The following is a 23756-nucleotide window of genomic DNA, read 5'->3' as shown; positions in this document are numbered from 1 at the left end:
GCTGAAAGCTGAAAAAAGCACAATCCAGAAACAAGAAAAACAGCCTTAACAGATCAGGAACCCAAAGGCAGAGTTTAGAGGGAGGAGGGGTAAGAAAAGGACCCTGAAAAGTGCCAACGCTAGGAGACCCTGCCATGGGAAATTTGGATAGAATATTGTTACACGAGCAAGGGAGCATTTGAAAGGGAAGTTGGGAGAAAAGCAGCAACTTCACTGTTGGAGAACCTAGCATAAAAGGCTTTCTTCCCTCCTAGGGAATGGATTATTTGGGCTCCTGTCAGTACGTTCACCGTGACTTAGCAGCAAGAAACGTCCTCGTTGAAAGCGAGAACAGAGTGAAGATCGGAGATTTTGGTCTCACCAAAGCAATTGAAACTGATAAGGAGTATTACACTGTCAAAGATGACCTCGACAGCCCTGTGTTTTGGTACTAACGTACAGCTTCTTTTCATTGACCAGACTGCGCGGTAGAATAACTTGTCTGCTCCCAGAGACTTAGGCTTCCTGAAGATTTTTCCTGGTTTGATAAGAACCCTAAATAAACATACAACATCAGCACAAGGAAGAGGCATGCGGTAGACTATACTAAGCTACCGGTGCACCATTTATTTCTTCCTGCACTCAATGATCCATTTTCCCTTTTTTTTTTTTGTTTTTTTGTTTTTGGTTATTTTGGTCTCCGTTAGTTTCAGAGTGATTTGCTGTGTAACAGTTGTACCTAGTTCACTACTTACATGGCATCCCAAGCCCTGTGGGTAGGTTAATTTATATATTTGACTATGCAAATGCAGACGTCTCTTTATTTAGCTTACTTTAATGCTGCATACGGGTTGTGCACGTGTGAGTAGGTCTGTGCAGCTTTAAAAAAAACCGTAACCAAGTTGTGCTGTGCCTGTAGGTATGCGCCAGAATGCTTGCTCCAGAGTAAATTCTACATTGCCTCCGATGTCTGGTCATTTGGAGTGACGCTGTATGAACTGCTCACCTACTGCGATTCAGAATCCAGTCCAATGGCAGTAAGTGGCTGTCGAAGGAATTACTGTTAAAGCTGCTTAAACTAGATTTTTTTTTTTTTTTTGAAAAAAGAAATGGAATGAATTTCTGCGTTACATAAACAGTCCTCATGGTTGTCTTTCACTAAAGATCCTGTACAAAGATAAGTTGTCGTGACTACATGTCCTGGTGAGGAAACTAGTTTTACAGATTTTACTATCTGTTTTCTCATGTGCGTATATGGTGCGTGTGATCTATATGATAAGCATCTACTGTTCATTTTCATTTAGAGATTAAAATACCATCTTAACATCAAATTTAAACGGTACGGATTTACAGAGTACGCGAAGGCACAACTGATTTTGCTGTTCACACAGGAATTCTTGAAAATGATTGGTCCCACCCAAGGCCAGATGACGGTAGCGCGGCTTGTTCGTGTGTTACAAGAAGAAAAGCGTTTGCCACGTCCGCCCAACTGCCCGGAAGAGGTAACTGTGCACCCAGACTTTTATAATGGTCTCCTCCTTCCTTTTACGCTAGATAAGCAGCAAGAGCGCCACGCATTCATGGCCAAATAGGCCCAATTACTTGTTGTAGGAAACGCTTTACGGTTGTTATTAGAACGGCATTTGCCCGGCTGGGACTGCTGAGCGCCAGGAGGGCAAAAGGGAGGAAAGGAGCGGCCTGCGCAGCCCCCGGCCCCTAGCTGACATTGACTTACCTGGGTTAAACCAGGATGTTAATTCCCGAGGCGCACAGCAGTAATTTTGACTAAACACGCGCTCCTGGAAGTGTGATGAAGCTGTTAGGTTTTAAGCTACTGTTCACACCGTGATTGCACCGTTTGCACTGTCAGACAGGCACCTACCTCTTCCTTAAACCACGAAAAAGGTAACAGATACTCGCTGATTCCGAGATTCACGGTTCTTGGCATGTTTCTCCTAGCTTCAGTATTGTTCTGCATTTCATGGCAGCGAGAATCTGCTCCTTCGTTTTTATTGGAGGAACAAATTAGATGTTTTATTCATCCTTTAAAAAATTCTTTTTTTTTGTTAGGTTGACCAGCTGATGAGGAAGTGTTGGATATTCAAACATGATGAACGGACAACCTTTCACAATCTGATTCAAGGATTTGAAACAATCATGAATAAAATATAATTCACTTTTTTATACTGTCAGTACTTCAAACGTGTGTCAAAACATAAATGCCCAGAACCTTTCATTTTTTAACTACTGTAGTTTGTACTCTGACTGTGCTAATGTGTTTAAAGGATTCTTTTTCCAACAGTTTTCCTTTTTTTTTTTTTTTTTATTTAGTCACCAGTTGGATCAAAATCAGATGGTATAGCAGGGAAAAAATAGCTTCAACTCCTTTTGCTCCAGTTATTGCAAGACATTTTTATCTTTATTTGATGAAGGTAGCCACAATTTGAACTATCCTGGATGAATACAAACTGAAAGAACGGTCTCAAAAAATGCTACAGTTCTCAGTGCATAGAAATAACCCGTACCACTTAGAACAAGCAAGTCTGCTGTTCACATGCGTTCCTTGAACCCTGAAACCAGGGGACATGAGAGAACTTATGACAGCCATTTAATAATTTTTAATAGGATCTTGAAGAAGTTTTTTTAAAAATTCTGGCTGACAAGTATCTGTCACGTGCAGTTACATTTTAGTAAAAAGTTCAAAAAACCCAACTCAGGCACAAAAAAAGCCAAAGCTAAAACAACCAGTCAAGCCTTTTAACCAGGCTGCAGTTCTGAGCTCTCTCATACATTAAAAAAATTGACTGTCATGTTCCCCCCCACAAAAGCATGAATCAGCATGTGTAAATACACGTTTCACTGAGAAACCTGGTTTCTTGATAGTTTGCTTTTACCTACACATCCCTCCCCTCCTCCATTACCTTCCCTCCTGCTGACGCCGCTGTTCCCCGTGCAAACACGAGGCCCTGCAGCGCGTCACGCGAGTGAGCGGCGGTGCGGCGAAAGGCGCCCGGGAAAATAATTGCACACGCTGGGACTAGGAGAGAAAACGAAGCGATGGCACCAGCCTGCACGGCACTTCCCCAGCGAAGCAGCAAAGCCCTGAACGCGCACCAGCCTGTCAGCGTCTCGCCCGTGCTGCCAGCAGGGTACTTGGCATGCCTTTTTTTTTTTTTTTTTTGTCAGGGAATTTTTTAGCCAACGTGTAAATTAATTTTAGCAGGGTTTTTTTTCTGTAAAGTACTCAGGACAAAACCGAGGTTAGTAGATAGACTGTTCGTTTGTGCTAAATGGCTATGCTTTAAATAATAATAATAGCATTGGACTGTAATTTGACTTACGGACTCAAAACATGCAATTGAGGAGTATTCGATTAACGAGCGTGAAAGGCTGGGACCAGCCTGGGACCACGTGCGTTTTTGTCGGGAGCAGCCTTAGCATTTAACAGGGAGCACTGCAGTCGTTCTGTGAAGCTGTCAGGCGGTTACTCAAACTGGAAACCTTTTGCTGACCCTGTCCGAGAACTTGGAACTATCGTTTTCCCCACCAAGCCTGGATTTTGAAAATGCTATGAGGAAATAATTCTGGCAATAACTACCTGAAAGATGTCTTTAAATATATATATATATATATATATAAAAACCCTGTAATTATGAGCTGCAACCAGGTCAGATTTATTTTTACAGTATTACCTGTTTTTCTGTATGTCAGTTATGACCCTGATTTAAAGCTGTAAGCAAGCACTTTGTTACTCTTTCTTTATACAAACAAAGCTAATAAAGTTTTTTTTCTCCATGTGCATACCTGTTTTAATCATAAATCAAACAGAGGAAGATTTTTTTTTTAAATGTAACTCTCTAGCATTGGTGACCAGAACATGGTGTCTTTCTTTAAAACAACCTTTCTGTACATTAAATTATTACCAGAGATGTTTCTGTTTCACAGAAAGCTACTCTAAATGCCCCAGCAATTTATCGAAAAGGGTAACGCTTTGAGAAAGCTGCATATACAAACAGTTTGAACAACTATTACAAGTGAATTTATCAATACATACGTGTAGAATCCCCGACAGACCAAACATCTATAAAATGCATTGCTGTTCAGCCAGCTGGAGGAATTATTGCCTGTGTGCGCATTGCATACTACCTGTGCAATACAGCACTTGTGGATGGAGTGGGTTTTTTTAAGTTTTAAAAATAAGTGTCTTAGTCACACCATAAAGCTTGAAATGCAGAGCTTAAGACATTTTTAAAAATTCAGTACCGCGATTAAGTCGGGGGCCAGCCGGTACGGCCTCGGTGCTAAAGGACTGAAGCCCAACGCACGCGGCAGCGGGTTCCGAGGAGGCGCCCGCACGCGGGGCCCTTACCCACGGCTGGCTCACAGCTCTTCTGTCACGAACACCGATACCCAAAATAATGATTTCAAAGTCTTCAGCTACAAGGATGTACAGCAGAAAAGAAAGACTCTAGCTGTTTCGTTTGCGGAGATTGTCAGGAGGCTGCTTGACGTTATTTTGCTCCAGTGCTTTCCAACATACGCAGATGCAGTCACAACCTGTAAATTACTCACTCCAAGTAAGAGCCGCGGATTCTTGGCCGCAGAGCGGACAACGATTACTGTTCAGCCCAAACACCACCTACCTGCTCAACTCCGATTTCATATTGCAAGACAGCACACACTATAGCATCTTACTTAACAAACATTTATTGAAAACATCACAGAGGCTCTGAATACATTTGGTATATCTTCGTTCCAGGATTAAGAGGAAATATTAAAAATATAAAGGCTGTAAATGCAGAGGTCTTAATCCTGGAAAAAGCAAAATGATTGAAAAAAAGACACATTCTGAGTTAAAAAAAAAAAAATTACTATTAAGACGTCATCTTTTAACTTCCTCAGCCTGAAAACTAGGGCAAGGCTCCACAGTCCATCCTCAGTATTTTTATTGCTTTTGGCTGGTAAGTTACTTTAATAAAAAAAAAATCAAGTTGTTACTTTTCTTTATGAGCTTCCGACCACTGTTAATGTCAGCAGTCCAGGAAAATGGAAATATCGGTCCATCCTCAAGGCAGGCAAGTCATGCTACTCCAAAATGTCTACGTTCTTATCGATACGCACCGTTTACTTGGCAAATCTGCCTGCCGTACAGGATCGTTCCTCTGGGGATAGTTATAACCCACGCAGAAAGAAGCATTGTCTGGCGCTAAGGCAGCAATAAATAGCAGAGGTATGAGAACTGCCGTCACACCTTAAGGCAGACCTGATGATGATTAAATTTCAATAAACACGCTTTTTTTTAAGAGAGGATTCGGCGTAACGTACTGCTGAGCCCTGCATGTGCTGGCCCAGGTACTCCACGGGGCCGGGGTCTGGTGAGGAAATGAGGTACGAAGAGCCTCGCTTCTCGCTTCTCGTTGGAGCCACCTAAGGACAAGAAGCAAATCAGCGACATGTGATCCCGAACGAGCAGCGCCAGGAACACAGCTCTGGTCTGGGAACGGCCGAGCCCCAGGAGCCAGGGCCTGACCCCAAACGCGCCGCTGGCTCTGCAGCACGGCTGCACGCGGCGCTTTGTGCCCCTTCCCTGCAGAAGCGGGGCTAAGTGCCGCGCCGCGCTGCAGGTGGCTGTTCGTTAGAAGCCCCAGCTTAGTGGCCGTGCTGCTACCTGCAGGGTTGCTGCGGCTCGAGACATGCTCAGCCTTGAAAGCAGGGCACCAGCGCGCTACCGTTTTTACCCCCGTCTTTTCCCTCAAAAACGCGAATGGGTTAGAGTGTCACGGGACAGCTGTCACTGCAAACAATAAGATTTTTAAGGACTTGTTTTGCAGCCAGGCCAAGGCGGGTTTGAGGTGTCGACTACCAGGTAGCCTCTGACCACCCGCAGCCATGAACTCATGTCTGATGGAGCAGCGAAGGGGAGAGTGGTGATGCTTTTTTTAAATGAATCTTCAGTTGAACTAAAACGCCTCACACCGCTATGGGGAAAGAAAGTCCTGAGAGTCCGGGATCAGGTTTCTGGCGAGGGCACGGGTGGCCCAACCCTGCCCCAGCGCCGGGGCGCTTCTGGGCTACGCGATGCCCAGGTTCAAGTCCGCTTTGGGATGCACCGGCGCAGCGAGTTACAACACTCATGCACCTACAGCGATACAGCTCTAGGGACACGTTACAGCTTACGCCCCGATTAACAACTCTGCCTGTCTTGCCCCCAACGAGCCATTAACGACATTCCCGAACGGCTTGGCCAAGTAGCTGCTCTGCATGAACGACCTGAGCCTGGGTCTCTCCACCTCCTGCTCAGCCACACTGAGTGCTGGTGTAAGCCTGGCTCCTCGATCACAAAGTCTGGGGTTTGGCTTCACGTTGCAATTAATATTTTAGCAACTGTGACACATTTTTCACAAACTGGGCAAGTCTCATTCCTTAATTCAACCACAAGAACAGCTATGCTGACCAAACCCCTCTGAGCCTCCTATCTCCTCTCTGGCCAGCTCTCGGAAGTGCCGCTTGCTAGGTGACACTCACGGCTCACATCATCACCCTTTGCTGGCCTCGCAGTTCATTTAGAGTGCAACTGTCACTATCATGAGTAGGAATTTGCTTGTTTTTCTTTCCGTCCTCTCTCCTGCACTTTTAACAACTGTGAGAGCCTGTCCCGTGGGCTACACTAGTCCTCCACCGCGCGCCGGCTTGTGCTCAGCCTACGGCATCACCCCTGCTTGCTTCACCTCCGACCAGGCTCCTTCCAACTCTCGGAAACGCAGCTAGAGAAGCAGAACAGCGGACGGCAGGGCTACCGCGAGCACGCACCAAAGCACCCCCAGTCTTAAACAACACGGAGCCTCTCTGGGATCGGTTCTGTGAACCCTCTGAGATTTATCATTTAATTCCAGGAATGAGAAAAGCACCTAGCTGTCAAGGCAAATTATACTTCTGCCTGGTCTGTGCCAAGGGCTTGCTCTCTTTCTACCTTTTATGGCATCTGGCACGAGGACAGACTTCACAGCAAGCTGTTTAACATCATCTTCACATACAAGCTTCCCTCTCTAGACTGGAAATAAACCGAAAAGTTGCAGTTAACACAAACACCAGATTATCTCTTTTCTTTCAATGCTGTTACAATTTCCCTCGGTTCCAGTCACATCACAGCTATTTGGAATCGGAAAGTGCAGATTTTTGCTGCACATGGTGACAGGTTTCACAGTACGCGACGTGTTCGGGCCTCAGCCACCTTTATTCCAAGACACGTCAAAGTCGCTCTGTCTGCTGCCCACAAGTCGTGAATTGCTACAGCTGCACGTTCCTTTTAAATCTCCTCCAAAAAACGGGGATTTCACACCAAGTCTCAGATGCAAGTTCTCTAACGCCAGAACATCATGGGCTAAATCCTGCCTGCTCCGGATGCAGCAGCCTTGCTGGTGAGCCGGCCCCGCTCCCTTCCGGAGGCTCTCGGAGACCATCATCGCTCTCATGACTGCACAGCCAGGACCGGACTCACAAGGAGCAAAGCTCATGATGCTCACCAGCATGCCGCCCTGCAGCCGCTCCAAAACACATGACAATCTGGCGTTTAAGGTCTTGCCCATCCATAAAAATGGGAGCACTGTGATTTACCTAGAGTCAGTACGCCCCAGGGCTTCCTAGAAAACGGGAAGACCTGCGCTTGGACCGAACAAAGCTTGTATTACCGTCATCTTGGTCTGTGTTAAACTGGTCTTTCAGTCTGGACTCTACGGCCTCCTTTCAACTGGCTCTCGCTACTTCCACAGCATCTCCCCGTCCCTCTGGCATGTTTTACTGATGAAAACCAAGTGGCTGCTGGGTCCAGCAGACAAAGGAAGCTTTGTTCGGTGAGTCGGACTGAAGTAGGTTGCATCTGACTTCTGGTACGTACTTCAAATGAAAGCCAATTGAAAATGTTTTTTCTCTCAAAGCCCAGTTAATAGTAGTAAAAAATGGCCGTTGAAGGCAACGTGTATGCTGCCATGATTTGCTACCTTCACGTCAGAGATTTTACCCCAAAGGCGCTGACTGCCAAACACAGACCCTGTCCGCAAGTCAGACAAAAATCTGAAAACAGCGTGAACTACCTCCTCCCTCTTCATTTACTTTCTACTTTCTTTACTTACCTACTTAAAAGCATTTTTGCACGTTCATCCTCAGGGACACCACCTTTCCAAGAACTTTTTGCTCATAAACTTCCAACCTTTCTTCCCCTGTGGGGGTTGGTGGTAGTAACCGAGCACCGATCTCCAGGGCGCTGGAGGGCTTCGGAGCAGGTCTGGCATTGGCGCGTCCTGCCCAACCGCTGCTCTCGCTTACCACATCCACCAGGAACCCTGGGTGATCCTGACTAGCGCAGCTACGATGCAATGGAAAGACTCTACCTGGGCTTGTCCTGGGTCAAAGGTCTATGAAAAGTGTTGCTTTGTTTTTTCTGGCGAGGCTGGGGGAAGGAAAGCAACTTTCGGCACACTTGGGCCTCCGAAAACATCTCATTTACCGTTTAGCCACTCGGTGGCAGCATAAGACAAACCAGCAGCACTTCCCCCAGCAGCAGGCTTGGGCGGCACCTGCAGCCCCTCTGCTCCGGCCCCCTCTCCCCTTATTTAAGGGGTTTTGTGGGGGACGCCGCCAGCTGCCTGGCTGCCATGATCCCTGGGCTGCCGTGTAAAATACAGGCACAACCTGCAAGCAGGTCCTGTAGGCTGGGTAAGATCCACCTGTAGACTCCTAAATGCAGAATGGGATCCATGATAAACCAGTTGAAAGAAAATACGTTTAATAATTCATTTTAGTTGATATACTCATGAGCGGTCAGCGGATATGAAAACACCTCAGTCACTCTCAGTTGCTATAAGGAAGAGCGAGCAATTCAGAGCAGCTCAGGCATGCAGCAATTTCTTGAGCACCATGTAGGATTTTTTTTTAACTTTACATAATTCCTTTAAAAAAAAAAAAGGAAAAAAAAAAGGAAAGCAATGGTAGCACAAGGGCTATACAATGGCCTGGGAGAAAAACAGTCCTTAAATAGACTCATTGGGAAATAACTTCATGAAGTGTTGTTTCATGGTGGGAGTATTTTAATACGCTCCTGAACTTCCTAGGTAACTGGGGGTAACTAGGACCGTGGGAGCTTAGCGGGGGGAACAGTTACAGAGGACACAGTCGAAAGCATGAGCCCGACTCCTGAAGAGCGAACGTGCAGGGACCCCAACCGGTAACGGGCAGCGCCGCCCTTCCCGCGCAGCCCAGCCCTTCGCCGCTACCGTACCGCAGCAGCCAGTACCGCAAGCAAAGCAGGTGCCCAGCAGCCTAAAGCATCCTCACAGCCGACGGGACAAACAGCCAGCGGAGACAGTAGGAAAGTAAAATTATTTCTCACCTCGGAGGCTTCAGTTTCAAACTCATCGACTCTGGCCTGGGGAGTGTTATATGCCTGAGCGTAATGCTGATACCACTGCTGAACAGCCTCCTATAAAGGAGGAAAAAACCTCTTCCCATTAGCTGCCTACTAAGATCTCTTGACATGAAAACAATTCTTACCACCTCGCAGGACAGGAGAATGAATTAAAGGCAAAGCTCTCCAAGAAGCATCAAAACACGTTTAAGGGCAGCGATAGAGCTCAAACCAAACATTTACAGCTACATTAAGTGCTTAAAAGATGCACAAGGCACCGCTGCCTTGGCAGCATATGCAGAAGCGCAACGTCGCTTCTGTTACAGGGAAGTACGGATGGGGCTGGACGTCGCGCGGCATCTCTGTACCTCAGCGACACCATCAGAGTCCTTCGTGCTACTGATTAAGAATAACACTAAATATGGCAATAGTACTTTTTTTTTTTTTTTTTAAACAAGATTTCAAGGACTTGGGGATGGGAACTACTTCCAGGAGGCATCAAAATAAACTTGAAACCAATGATCAGATTCAGGCAAGACACTCCAGCCTATGTCAGGCGGTTGCATGAGACACACTGCACAGCGCCCGCGGTCAATCTCTCCTGCTCCTCTCACCCAGATTTCCATCGGATCTGCTCCAGCTCAGGGGGGTGGCCCTGGCAAAGCTCCCTGCCGCAGCAAACGCTCTCCAGGGATCCTGTCCCCTCCGCCCCTCCTGGCCCACCGAGCCGAGACCCTGCCACCCCCAGGCCCAGCCACGCGCCCCTCCCAATCCCCCAGACTGAGCGACTCCTGCAGCAGCCTCGCTCCATGCCGGGAGTTTTGGAGCAATTCAGATTTCCTTGTCCCCAGCCTAGGAGAGGAAAAGACAGGAGTGCAGCTCACTTCTCTCTCCCCACTGTGGGATGAGGGCAGGCAAAACGGCTCTGACTCGGGGGAGGAGGAGATGGTAGGGACGGGGGCAGGAGGAGACAGCCACGAGGGCTTTCTCAGAGTAGACCCAAGATTTTTATACAGAAAATCCAAGAGCGCTACTATCCCGTTCCCATACGTGCTTTGCACACAGCTAGAATCACAGTACTCTTATATTTCTATATAGACTAGTGATGGCTAATGGAAATACAGGAATGTTATTTCACAGATGGTCCCAATGTTTGTGAAATTCAGTCCTTGCTGTCAGTACTCTCGATCGGGGCAGCCCTCCACCTAAATGGCCATACTTTGATCACCAAATGCTGCATATGGTAAAGAAATCCTATGCAGTGAAACCAACTGGCAGAAAGTGGAAAAACTCCCAAAGCTGTACAAGAACTTCTGGTATACAGAACACACTCTGGGATCTAGCCAACGCTCGGGAAAACTGCTTCGGGAAGGGAAAGAGAAAAAACTTCATGGTTTTGAAGACAAACAAAAGCCAAGCCAGAAGTTATATGAGAATAATTCTTTGGCTGATTGTACTAAATTCAGAAAAGGTTCTGGAGAAGCAATCTTCCAACAGTTATGACCTGCAACAGGGAACATGCTGAGGTTTTTTTGACTGGGATTAAGTGTACTTTGTGCTAAATCTCTTCTGCGCCACTCACAGAGATAAACTATCGGTGAAGAGGACTTACAAGGGTCTAGATCACAGGAAAGCCTAGGGATCCCCTGAAGAGTGGCTGGTGATGCTGGGCAACACCATTCAACTCCATGCTGGGCTAACAGATCGCACGTGTACCAAGAAGTGCATTGGAGAGTCCATAGAGAAAAACAATAACCAACCTCAGACCCAAAGACAAGCGATCTATGAGCAACCTGTCAAAAATCCTCCTACCAGAGCTCTGAGTGACGAACCAGGCTTCAGAAGAAAGAAAGTGCTGCAAAACAACATACCTGTGTGTACTCCCCATGCTGCTGAGAGTAATTAAAATAATTTTCCACTCCGTGTTGTGATGTAGCTCCCTGAGACACAGCAGCATCCAAAATGTTGTTCGAAAGTCCAGTCTGCTGCGGTGGACTAGAGACTTTGTTGGCAATTGCTGTCCATAACACCAATAAAACACAGTTCACATAAACGGCACAAGTTAACTCAAACAGTTCAGTCCTGGCTGCACTCCAGTATAGCAATATTCTGCGATTACAACAGAAATTTGCTACTTCAGATTGTGCTGCACTCAAAACTAAACTGTTACAAATAATTGAAAAGATTTCCAGAAGCTTTATCTACATCACTACGCCCATCAACTCTGAAAATCTACCCCGTTGTCAAATAAAATATTAACTAAGAGAATAAATGACATAGCAATGTTAAGACAGAATATAGGATTTCATTAAAGATAAATGTTGTGGTCACTCGAATCACCTGCCAAGCAGAGCAACAATTTGCCACGTTCTGGTCAAGAAAACTTTCAATGAAAACTGCGGAATGGTGGCTTACCTGGAAGACATATACCAGGCAACACACTCGCCAAATTCAAGTAGGGGTTGGTACTAAGACGTATTTCTTTTGGTGGTTCTCCCAGCAGCGAGGTCTGTTTTTTCAAGGGAGTCTGTAAAATAATTGGAGAAGTATCCTGTGTCAGTATGCATTATATTCACACTACATTTGTCAGAAATAAGATATGCGTCCCAGCATGATTTCGAAAAAAAAAGTATAGCCCTATGAAAAGCAATAGGAAATCTTTCTGCATAAATACTGGGGACACACTGTCTGGACACACTGCCTAGACTTTTTTTCTTGTCAAATAATTTTTTAGGAAGGTGTCTCTTTAAACTGTAAGTTACTGAGGAATATGAAAAAAAAAAACAATCCAAAACATATACATTCAAGAAAATGCATAACCACCGCCATAGCAACCACAGATGAAGGGAATTAGCATCATGTACACAGCCAAGACAAAATCAGCTCCAGTCACCCGGAGTCACAAGCAAATGGAGGGCAAACGAGCCCCATGCTCAGATGGGAATGTCTGCGACGTGCCGTTATACCACCTTACTGATCGCTTGGTCCGCCGGCCCTTATTCTAAAGGGGAAAATGTTTATGAGTGGAAATGAAGCATCAGGACGGACTCACTTCTCCAAACCACCCGAAGTGTTTTCCTACGAGGGCCTAGGAAGTGTGTGCTATCAGTTTATGGCCCCTTGACAGGGAAGGGCTCTCTGCGGAAAAGAAGAAAATTTGCAGGTACAGACAAATAGTTCACCGGGAAGGAAAAGCACAGTTATTCCGAGGGAAAACTGTTGCCAACAGCTGCTAGTTTCAATAGCTGAGTGGCTCAGCAAGACAAAACATTATGTTTAATGTATGAGCAGGAGGTTTACTTACAGTATTAGAAAAAGCCACCAAAAATAGGGTTGAAATAAGCAGCTATGGCAAGTTAGATAGCCTGTCTGAAATACATAGCTCAAAGATGTTTATAGCACCCTACTCTAAATATATTCCACCGATTTTTTTCAAAGAAAAAATCCCACTATTTAAAAATACTAAAAATAGTATTAATCATCAACTTTTCACAAACTGTGAGTCCAGTTTTCAAACACAAAAAACTTTAACAGAGAGCTGAAATTCTTAATCTGGATACAAAGGCTGGCATTTAAGCTAGCATGACTGTTCAGTATCAGCGTGCAAACTGTGGATGTCTTATTAAGGAAGTGATTTCTGCAGATGGGGCCATCTGTCTGCTGATGCGGAAAAGGAAACAATTAGAACGTCTACCAAGAAGGAACTTCTCACCATAAACAATACATTCCTTTTTAACTAAACAAAACACTGATCTAAAACACTGATTTTATATAGGCATACACACGCACCTATGTATTTTATCCATCTGTAAACGAACATAAGTAAAACATAGGCATATATATGTAAAATCCCACTTAATTACAGTAAAAAGTGATTTAAAAATTAAAAAGCCTACTTTCTGAAGTAGGACCCAATCTGTCAAAGCTGTGTAAAGAATACAGCCACCAATCCCCTATGGAATCTAGTCACTTCAGCTGCTTCAGAAAATATGTAAGGAAAATGGAGATCTGATCTGAATTAAATAAGATCTTCTTGTTTCCATGTATATGCCAAAGTACATTATAAAAAAAGTAAATGCACAGACCAAATTCTATTAATCATAGGAAACACAGAAAAAATTTAATAGACAATTTTGCTTCAACCACTCCCCCTCAGGCTTTGGGAAATAAACAATAAAACTGATTTCAGACTGTGAAGATGTCAACTGTGGCTAAGATGATATACAGTAAAAGGGGAAAAATTACCTACACAAATGTACATAAACATGATCTGGAAACCTGAAGGCCTTATGTACCAGCAGAATTGCTCCCGATCAGTCACCAAATTCCACCACAAGTTCAATTTTCAGTCTTTAAAAGGGACATTTCCCTTGAGATAATTTCATCATCAAATATTACGAGGCATACACATGGAAAAAAAAACAGCACGGAAAAAAGATTCCTTTGTTAATTCCTCTGGACCACCAAAGAGCATTGCTGTTCTCTCCCTATAACTCATAGCTGAAACGACCTTAAAGCGTCTCATGAATGATCCTGTGATCTAGCAAATTTTATAGTGAAGAACTGCAATAAGCAGTTGCAGATAACTCTTAAGCATATTAAAATAAAAACACCAAATCCGGTGTTTTTATTATACAAGAAAGAAGATGAAAAATACCAGGAGAAAAGGAAACGCTGGTATTCGGTGCGCCTTACCCCCAGACTTGCATCAGGACTTTTTAGCTGGTTTTGTTGCTTGGCATGGCCGGCCCGCAAGGCTCCCGCAGAAAGATTGGTGAAGGTCTGGTGGTAGGGCTGCGCCGCCGAGACGACCGCTTCGGCGGGGGATTGTTTATCCGGAGCGTTGTTTTGCCCCGGCAGAGCTTGTCCAACAATGTGCTGGTTTGGGAAGAATGGCAACATGCCCATCCCCGCTGCTGCCGCGGCTGCTGTTTGAATTGGAGTCAGATTAGATGCTGCAGTCAACCATAAATGGAGAAACTTTTCTGTTAGGCAAGATTTATCTGTACGTTTTGTCTGCGGTTTTTATTAAGTGATGAGAAAAACATTTAGAGATCTATTTCACAGCTGTCACAGAACACTGGGTTCTGATGATAGTTTTTATGCTTTTAGCAACCCAGGAACAAACAACTTCATTTAAAGCTAACTCTATAAAAGAAAACGGAGTGTTTTTGATAACATTCTCGTTCTAAACATCCCCTTTCATAAGAAGTTACTGAGCATTTCCTGCTGCTTTCAAAGAGCCTTTGAACAACATCCTAGAGGTCTTGCACGTGGATACAGAGAAAACAACCCTACACCAGCTGGCATTAGTAAAATTCTTTTTACAAACAAAAAAGCTAGACAGCATTCTCTAAAATTAAAATCTAGAAAGTCAGAATAGGTTTCTGCAAAAAGCTTTCAGAAAGCTCTTATTTGCTACTGGTTAGTACATTAATCACATCATGTCTAGAACTAGAAACGGATGGGAGTTCCTTTAATAACGTAACCAGGACACCAAGCAAAAATGCAACAGCTACGAAGTTATTTAACAAGGGTTGGGCCCAGCTTGCACTGCAGAATATAGGGCTGTCAATGGAGGTAATATAAAAAGATACAGTATGCAGTGTCACAACTGATCTTTCCTCATAAAAACTAAAGGCATCACCGTGCCTAGGAATTTGCATTCAAAACAGGTATCAGTCAACGACTGGACGTTACAGTGTACTCAAAACGCTAGGAACTGAGCAAGCAGAATTTCTGACAACCTGCAAATCCTCAGCAAGTGCCACAGCTACTCTCCCATGGGTGAGCAGAGGAGAGAAGCCGGGCAACAAGACAACATACTTCAGGCTTGTTTCCTGCTTAAAGCATGCACAGATTATCATCAATTTAATGATATGTCCATAAGAGCTGCTAGATACAATGACTGATCTCTGATCCGTCTGGAAGACAAATGCATTAAACAAGAAACCCTTTTACGCCAAAATTCAACATAAAATGGAACAGAGGTAGTTCAAAGTAAGACTTCTGAGTGCACTAAGTTAAGATAATGGGATCACAGCCGATTTCACTTGCATGAATCGATGAAAGAGATGTCACCAAACGCTCCTTTAAAACCTCACATGTCTAAGCTGCCCCATCTGCACCCTCAAGGCACAGGAAGACATTCCCCGGTCAAATTCTGGCACCAAGAGAGAAGGTGGCTTGCATGCAAAATGCCACAAGCCTTAGGCACGTTAACACTACACGCTGCAATAACGCTAGATGCTACGACCTTAGATACAGGATACACAAGACATTCCCGTACGCATTGAACTCTTCTGCTTACTCCTGAGGCTTACAGTCGTATACCTGTTTGACCCAGCAAAAAAATTCAGGCAGGTTTAGTTAGCCACAAGAAATAACAAGTGTGGCTGGGACGTATGGTCTCATTCTAAGCATTTTTATTTTGGGTGGGATAAACAATATAAGATATTACTGTAGAGTTATTATTATAAAGCAATTAAAAATGTACAGAGTAAAAATAATACACTGAGAACTAAAATACACTGAACTTCTTGAGGAGGAGGAGGAGGGAATCATATATCTGTCACAGAATTATAACAGTTAAATGGATATATATATACACTCTTTGCACTTCTGATTTTTTCCCCCTAAAATGTTTCAGTTTATTGAACTGGGAGGCCTCTAACGTTGTGCCGCTTCATGAAAAAAACTTATCAGTGCAGCAATATCCCCAGGCATTTCACAGGGAATAGCTATATGACTTGTATTATTGTCCAGCTCTGTCCCCACCTTACTGTGCAGTGGTAAGGTTCAAACATATCACTGTGTTTGCTAAAGTGGGAGAAAGTAAAATACATAATTTCAAGCTGATTTAGTAGGAAATAAAATGTCATTTACACTTATGAGCTTCTCCACGGGTTCCCATGCCCGAACTCACAGATGGCATCACCCCTATTCCCAGTACTGTCTGAAGCAGCATCGTTGGAGGTTCTCCCAGCAAACCCGGTTTCTGTAAGGAAGAATAGAAAATGTGTAAATAATCTGTCTGTAGCTATTTCTTATAATTTTCAGATTAACAGATTTCAGTTAATCTTTCTGGATACAGCAAACTGTTAAATTAAAACAGATTTAAAAAAACCTTATTTCTTCTCTCACTTATAAGAGTATCCAAAGATAGCCAGAGTTAGTGACGACCTTACACTATTAGCCTGAATGTTCTCAATCTTCACGAGCTGCTGCTGCGGCAACGGCAGGTGAGGAGGGCTCTGCAGCAGTAAATTAGATGTACTCCCCAGAACTGAATTCTGTGAAATTAATGAAAGAAGTGTTAGCTGAGAAACATGGAAAACAGTACCTTCTTTTTCCGGTAATACTGTTTACAGAAATTGAAATCATCTTCTGAATTACTACAGCAAAAGAAAATAACTATTTCCTCCACAGAGCTAAGTGACTTCAAGTTCTTTTAACCTTCCTTTCCCCTAGCCGTCCTTTTTCCCCCCCACAGCCACAACCACAAATATGTTTTGTGATGGTTTTTACAGGACCAAGAGTATATTCCAAACACGATCCAGACTCCATTCAAGCCCCTGCACCTAAGCCACCGGGAAAGGGTGAACGTGTTTGAAGCCTCTGCAGAGAGCCTAGGCGAGGCACTGGTACGGTAAGAAAGACGAGTCACCAGGGCTTCAGCGGTACCAGCTGCACGAATAAGGACCTCAGCATCTGTTACCGCCTGCACTGTGCCTTGCACTGCATTTCCAATACACAAGCTCCGTCAGGCAGCTAGAGACTTTACAGGGCTCTGTTATAACTAGCAGGGTTATAACTCTGTTATAACTCTCATCCCTTGTCTCACAAACCGTATCATTGCTTCAGAGAGGAATATCCACATATGTTTTCTTTCCCCTTTCTAGTGGGAACTATCTACACTAAGTTCTATTCCAGAAACATTAAAAAGCTGGCAGGTCATTTGCACTGTGATTCAGGCAAAAATTCTGTATCGCTGCTCGCCACCACAATCGAGGCACTTAATCAGCAACTTTGGGATACCACGTTCAGACGTTGCTGCAGGTATATTCAGCTGTGTGCTCAGGCCAGCACGGCGGTTTGAAAGCAAACTTCTGTCCACGCCAGATCACAAAACCACATTAGGATTCGTACTAGCTGAACACATGCCTGAAACTGTTTTCAGCCATCTTTCTGGCAGCAGTTCCCAAGCGTGATTCGCCAGGCAAAACGTAAGTTGCTCTACAAATGTTTTTGTACAGCAGTACAAGAAGAGACGAACGGGACACGGACTGTGTGAAATCACAGTGAGTACTGCCGTCCTCATTTTTTGAAATTTCCTACATAGGCAAGATCACCATAAAACAGATAACGAAGCTAATACCTAAAGAGAAGGCAGCTCTCAGGACGTATGGTTCTGCATATTTTATGGTCAGCTCCATAACACCTCACAAAAATTTTCAAGCCTAGGTTGCGTCTCTGCAGAATAGGGTCAGATTTCTTAGAAAAAAACCTCTATAAGCCTGTAATGTGGCTATTCACTTAAAGGAACAGTCCTTTGGAGCTTTAAAAATTCTTTACAAATAAAACAACACGCAAAACAAGGGCATCTTAGGCACTACAATGTTAGATTCTAGACTCAGAAACCTGCTATTTTAAAACATATCTGGATAATGATGCATCTGCTATTTTAATTGCCTTAAAGATTTTCCACAGATATTATCTGCAGCCATTTACTGTCACTAATACCACTGGATGTTCTTCCTAAACTTGGTTATGCCAAGAAAGAAAATATATTAACTCAATTGCAAAACTTTCAGGAATACAAGAGTGGAAAATCTGATCGGCTGCAAAAGGAAGTCCCTGCATCAATAAAGATGTAGTAAACAGCTGTATGACTCAGGAAAACACATCACTGTAAAAGTTTAAAATGCATTATGTTAGCACATGATAGCCATAATTAAGAAAAATTAAAAGAAAGAAGTTAAAAGTCATGCTAATTCCAGAGCTGAAAAATTAGCGGGTGAATCACCCATTTGTTCAAATTCCTCTCTGTTGGATCTTTCTATCAGTTATTTTATAATGTTTTGGCAGAATCATCCTAAAATATTGTTTCTTCTTATTAGATTGTTTTAGAAAACCTTGAATATAAAATAGCAAAAGCAACCTACGCAGGCAGCTGAGCGAGTGTGGGGCTGGGGAGGCGGGGAGGGAGTCGAGCCTGCGAGACGCTCTCTCTTCCCCCGCGTTGTGACCATACTGAATTCCAGGACAGTAAGAGTGACCTGCTTCTCCGGCTTTAGGGAACAGCCTGGAATAAGTCACTGAATAACAGCAAAATGAGCCTAGCAGGAGGAATTGAGATAATCAAATCACTGCCAACAAAATTCAGGCTATTAGATCAGGTTTGGAGCTAATTAAATGATGGGAGGCTCCATGGAAGAGTATTAGATGCACGAGTCTCTCCAAAGAGAAAGCACTAACTTGTCTGCTGCAGCCCTGTAAGCCAGAAACATGGGATCATCATCAGTCAGACTCTTAACTGTGTAAAACATGCCTTTCTCCAGCTGGGATTAGAAAGCATTCATATTGCCTTCCAAGGAAGCATAGATTCTCCAAGACCAAAGAAAGAGCAGCAGTAACTAAATATACCAATTGCAGATACTGTTTAAATAAAAGAAGGACAAGCAAATAACGATGTAAGATTTTCATTGCTCAGGGCAAAAGCGACTCATTTGATGGTGCAGAATTAAATAATATGTTTAACATTTGAAATGAATATATTCCTCTGGCACTTTTTAGGAGAAAAACAGAAAAGTTAAATATATTTACTGTAAAGAGTATATCTGCATTTTAGGTTAGTTTCTTCTAAGATCTATAAGCCTACGTCTGCCAAAAGAGTAGCAGAAATAATAACGAATACTTAAGAGGATTTTATTTGCTGTATGGGAATTTCTGAAACATCAGAAAGAAAAAGTCAATGGAATTGACTCCAGTCCCTCATAGCGACTTATGAAAATCCCCCTGCACGAATACTAAAGGCAAATTACGGCTCGCAGCAGAGCTGTAACACCGGAGAAGCCTCTGAGCGAACCCCAGGACGAGGAGGACGCTCGGCAGGCCGTGGGCCAAGCACACTGCTGCAGGGAGGAGTTCTGGCTGAGGGTATTATTCCAGCCTTTGCTCTCATCACCGATTTCCAGGGTAAATTCATCCTAAATAGCCTTTATAGGAACTTTCAGAGATCCTGGAGTCTACATGGAAGTCATACCAACTTTACAATGAATTACAAGTACTCCGAGAACACTTTAAACAGCTCATTGCTTTGGTTTATTTTTGATTAAGAAGCAACATCTGCAAATTACTGTTTTTATGGCAAATATAGCACATTTTGACTCCTGCAAGCTTTAAAATGAAGATGATGATGAGCTTCTTGGCTTGAATAAGATAAAACAATAACATCTCTACAGACAGTACATATGAGTAGCTCCAAGAGAAATGGATGCCCCATGCTCTTCTGCCTCTAAAAGGGGTGATTTTTTTGCCAGAAATGGCAAGTTGTTGCTTCATAAGCAGGTGTTAGAAAATCAAAAACTCAGTAAGATAAAATAAGTCACTTGTGGAGAGTAAGGACAGTGGGCTATTACTTATATCCCCTCAGGCATCTCGTAATAGAGTGCTTTTTTTTTTTTAAGAGACAGCTTTAATGAGAATACTTGATTTTAGCTGTAATCTCTTGAAAATTTTAAAATATTTTTTCATGCTAAGATCTCCACGAATATCTGTTTTGACAAAAGTTATCTTGTGTTGAGAGACATACCTGATGAACTTTATTCAACTGCAAAAAAGCTGGGCCAACTGCTGTATTTATAAGGTGAGGTAAACCTGCAGATGCTCCAAGAACTGTTTTAGAAACACAAGAAAAAGTTACAGGATTTTTATAAGGTAGGGGGAAAAATGGTCTTTACAGAATTATTCTATATATTTCAGACTTGGTTTCCAGAAAAGTCTCCAGTACAATAACAGTCACTATAATGAAACCTTTCAGTGTACCCAGCTTTGATCTGCAGTTAACAGCATATTAGAGATCAAATGTGCTTTCATGAAGCTCCTCTGAAGTTGACAGTTTTACTCAAAGATGCAGAAATGCCTGCAGCCAATTGCAAGACCAGAGCATTAGCTAAAGTGCTTTGAAAGATATAGTCGCTTCACACAAAATTTCTCTTTCTCCAACTATAAAAAGGTAGTAAATTAGCAGATTTCATCAAGGAAAGCTGAAGTATGTTCAAACTGTAAAAAAGTAACAGCTTTACAGAACAGAGAATTTAAGAAAAAAATGTTAAGGGATTAAAACGCTAAGACAAAGTAAAGACTTCCCAGCAGTACAATTACTTGTTTTACAGCACCAAAAGAACGATCACAGTAAAGGTGAAGCTTCACAGTACAGAGAAAGAAAAGATTACAGAGAGAATTTTCAGGAAATTAGAAGATTGATTATTCAAAGCTACCAGCAAAATGACAAGCTTTCAAAGGAAGCCAGGAGCCCATGACAAACACCAGTGAAAACCGTACTTTTGAGCCTACTGGTAAGACTGAAAAGTGAGAAATAGTACAATACATATGTCACACACTCTTAGCTGATCCCACTTGACTCTCCAAATTATCTGCTCCTATTCTTGTTCCCAATACTTTCACTATTTGAAATGTGGTAAGATTGCTTTTAATATATTTATTCACATTCATCGTATTGAGAAGGCAGATTCCTTCAGATAAATGTTTTGGGCTAATGCTTTTCTTATGAAACGCTATGTACAACTATGGTAGCATACAAGTGTGAATAATCATTTTAAAATAGTATAAACTTAAGAGGCAAGACTTCAGGCTGCAAAGTTCAGATCTGGAATCAGATTTAAACTTGCAAATTTTAATGATGTCTGGAAAAGAGATTTCATTTTAGATCTGCTTCTAATATAAACATTCAGAGACCCCAGAGTTAGTGCAAGGGTGTTTTTAGGTAACACTAAATTTTACCCTGCTGCAGTAGCTTAACTATCCTCTTTGCTGTTGCTTTCATAAAGAATGAAAAAGTGTCTACACAGATACACTGAGAAACTGTCTACAGATTTTAAAAGGCTATTCCTGCTTCTCTCCTTTGCTGAAAGCATTATACCACTAAGCACAGGGTTTCTTTTCTAACTCGGCTTCAAACAACTTACCAGGTTTAACAGTATGTCCACGCAACTGGGGCTGCATTAACATTTGCAACATTGCCGGGTTACTAAAGCTTTTCATAATCTGCACTGGATTTGGTTCTGGAAGCAATCCCTTCCTATTGTTCCTCATCTCAAATGGAGAGAGATCAAAATGTTAGAATCAGGAGAAAACAAAGAATACATTTAAATGCCTACATTTAAATCCTACTGTTTTCTTGAATAAGATACACAGAACCCGAGCTAAAACATCCACATCCCAAATCTAAATAATCAACCCATTTCACTTTAGTTCTGTACAGCTAACTGACAATACAGCCCAGCACTACCTTTACTCAGGTAATATCAGTGTTGTCTTTCTCCCCTTTCTCGCTAAGTGTCTTGGTTTCTGCTCTCACACTTTTCCTGTTGCTTCCTAATAGACTTAGAAGTACCTGAATGTTCCCACTCTGTCTCCCAGATTTTGCAGTAGTTAAAGGTCTAATCACAGGCCAACTTTGCAATTTACACATTATGAATTATTTCTCAGACCACAAAGAGCTCAAATTTGCATGACATTGATGTAGCTCTTTCATTTTACACACAAAAATAATCCCAGCATCTCCTTCTCTGTTTCCTGCTCCTTTCTATGCTCCTTCCCCCCAAGCGAAACTCCTAACTACTTCCCAAAAGCTTCAAACCTATTATTTTTCCCTAGGGCCCATTTCTTTTTTTTCCCTTAAACAAGGGAGCGTTATCAATAAAGGAGGATATGAAAGGCGTCGTTAACATGACCAACACATGCTGTCTTATAATAGCTCCACTCATCTCCTCTTCTATAAAGATACATAACAAGATTGTTCTGCTTTACTTTCAAGACAGCTTCATGTAACACTTATCACATCCAATTTTCTAGGAAATAATCTGATATGACATGTGGGTGCAGAAAGCTTTCTTCTATATTGAGCATGAAATTAAACCATTTCTACTACCTTGAAATTTATTTTAAAACTGACAATTTGTCTCTTTGTTTTAAACCAAGTTATAGCTCTTCAAATGACTCCGCTTCCATTTACTTTTGTTTTGAATTGAAACAACTCCTCTCACAGAAAATTGTACTTACTAAAATCACAAAGCTACGTAAGCGTAACTTTGTGGTGTCTTACGGCCATATTTTACCCTTCCTCCTTGCAGTATATGGCTTTGTTTTGCCTAGGGAGGAGACTGAAATAGGCTAGCTAGACCCAAAAAATGGCTGATGCTTCTGAAAACTCAGCGATTTTCCTAATGCAAATGCAGCTCAAGCTCTTTGACTCAACTCAGGTTGCGCAGGGCACAACAAACTCATTACTGATTTTATCGTATTAGCAGTTTTCACTCACAGTCTTTACATGGATACAAACACAAGATCTCACAGTGTAATTTCATGGAGTTGCTTTTCGGCGCAGCATCACACTTGAAGCATTCATGTTTCATCAGGTTTTCTCCTGCTTAAAAAGGCTGCCACTCGGCCAACCAACCAGCACCAGTCAAAATAGGAGCTCCACGTGGATTTCACTCGCTCAAATGCACGCATGAACACATAGCACCCGCGTTCAAGACCTCAGCACCTCCCTTTGCAAGCGGAGCGCCCTCTTACCATCCTCTGCGCCGCTATGAGGGCTGCTAGTGTGCTCCTGCCCGGCGCTCCCGGGGCACAGTACGACACCTGCACTCTCCTCCCTCTGACGGTCATGCCATCGGTGACTTCCTGCACCTTCTCAGCCTGCTCTGCCGTTTCGTACTCCACCACTGCAAAGTCACCAATATAACTGTCTTCATCCTGAGCAAACTGAAACAACATGTCATAACACACTGAACAAAAATGCAGAATTTCAGGGATTCATCTTGCAATATTTTCACCCACCCCTGCAAAATACTTTGCAAACTGTTGACATCCCATGTTAATACCTACCTAAATGAATACGTTTCTTTCTCAAATGTGGTAAATATAACCTGAATATCATTGCTTCACATTATATTAGGCAGGCATCCTGTGTCTACTTGAATTACCACTGTCACTTCCAACTAATCTCATGGAGAACCTGAGCTATGAAATGTATTTAACAGTTATTTTAAAGCATAAAAAGGTTGAGAAGGAATTTTTAAATACAGCCACATCCTACAACAGTTCTTATTTTGCAGGATAAGAATTA

At 42.9% G+C, this 23756-nt stretch overlaps 2 protein-coding genes across 10 annotated transcripts in view; one reads left to right on the top strand and one right to left on the bottom strand.

Moving 5' to 3' along the window:
- Positions 1–3774, top strand: part of JAK1 (Janus kinase 1) — a 67481-nt gene extending 63707 nt beyond the window's left edge. For both annotated transcript variants that reach the window (XM_067301361.1, XM_067301360.1), the window contains exons 23-26: positions 255–427; positions 899–1016; positions 1371–1481; positions 2050–3774. In XM_067301361.1, coding sequence (XP_067157462.1) covers positions 255–427; positions 899–1016; positions 1371–1481; positions 2050–2151 — 504 coding nt within the window. In that variant the 3' untranslated portion in view covers positions 2152–3774. The remainder of the gene's footprint in view (positions 1–254; positions 428–898; positions 1017–1370; positions 1482–2049) is intronic.
- Positions 3775–4668: 894 nt separating this feature from the next.
- Positions 4669–23756, bottom strand: part of RAVER2 (ribonucleoprotein, PTB binding 2) — a 38782-nt gene continuing 19694 nt past the window's right edge. For 3 of the 8 annotated variants that reach the window (XM_067301362.1, XM_067301365.1, XM_067301369.1), the window contains 10 exons: positions 23201–23392; positions 21589–21715; positions 20193–20275; positions 16567–16671; positions 16265–16376; positions 14075–14334; positions 11795–11906; positions 11251–11396; positions 9365–9454; positions 4669–5406 (listed from right to left, as the gene is read on the bottom strand). In XM_067301362.1, coding sequence (XP_067157463.1) covers positions 5260–5406; positions 9365–9454; positions 11251–11396; positions 11795–11906; positions 14075–14334; positions 16265–16376; positions 16567–16671; positions 20193–20275; positions 21589–21715; positions 23201–23392 — 1374 coding nt within the window. In that variant the 3' untranslated portion in view covers positions 4669–5259. Of the gene's footprint in view, positions 5407–6949; positions 7031–9364; positions 9455–11250; positions 11397–11794; positions 11907–14074; positions 14335–16264; positions 16377–16566; positions 16672–20192; positions 20276–21588; positions 21716–23200; positions 23393–23756 lie in introns of all 8 variants that reach the window. The other 5 variants (XM_067301368.1, XM_067301363.1, XM_067301364.1 and 2 more) reach the window with 5 other exon arrangements.

This window comes from Apteryx mantelli, chromosome 8, assembly GCF_036417845.1.
Source record: "Apteryx mantelli isolate bAptMan1 chromosome 8, bAptMan1.hap1, whole genome shotgun sequence".
In the NCBI taxonomy this organism is placed as follows: Eukaryota; Metazoa; Chordata; class Aves; order Apterygiformes; family Apterygidae; genus Apteryx; species Apteryx mantelli.
Note: the sequence above shows the minus strand (reverse complement) of the source record. Positions and strands in the feature narration are given on the sequence as shown.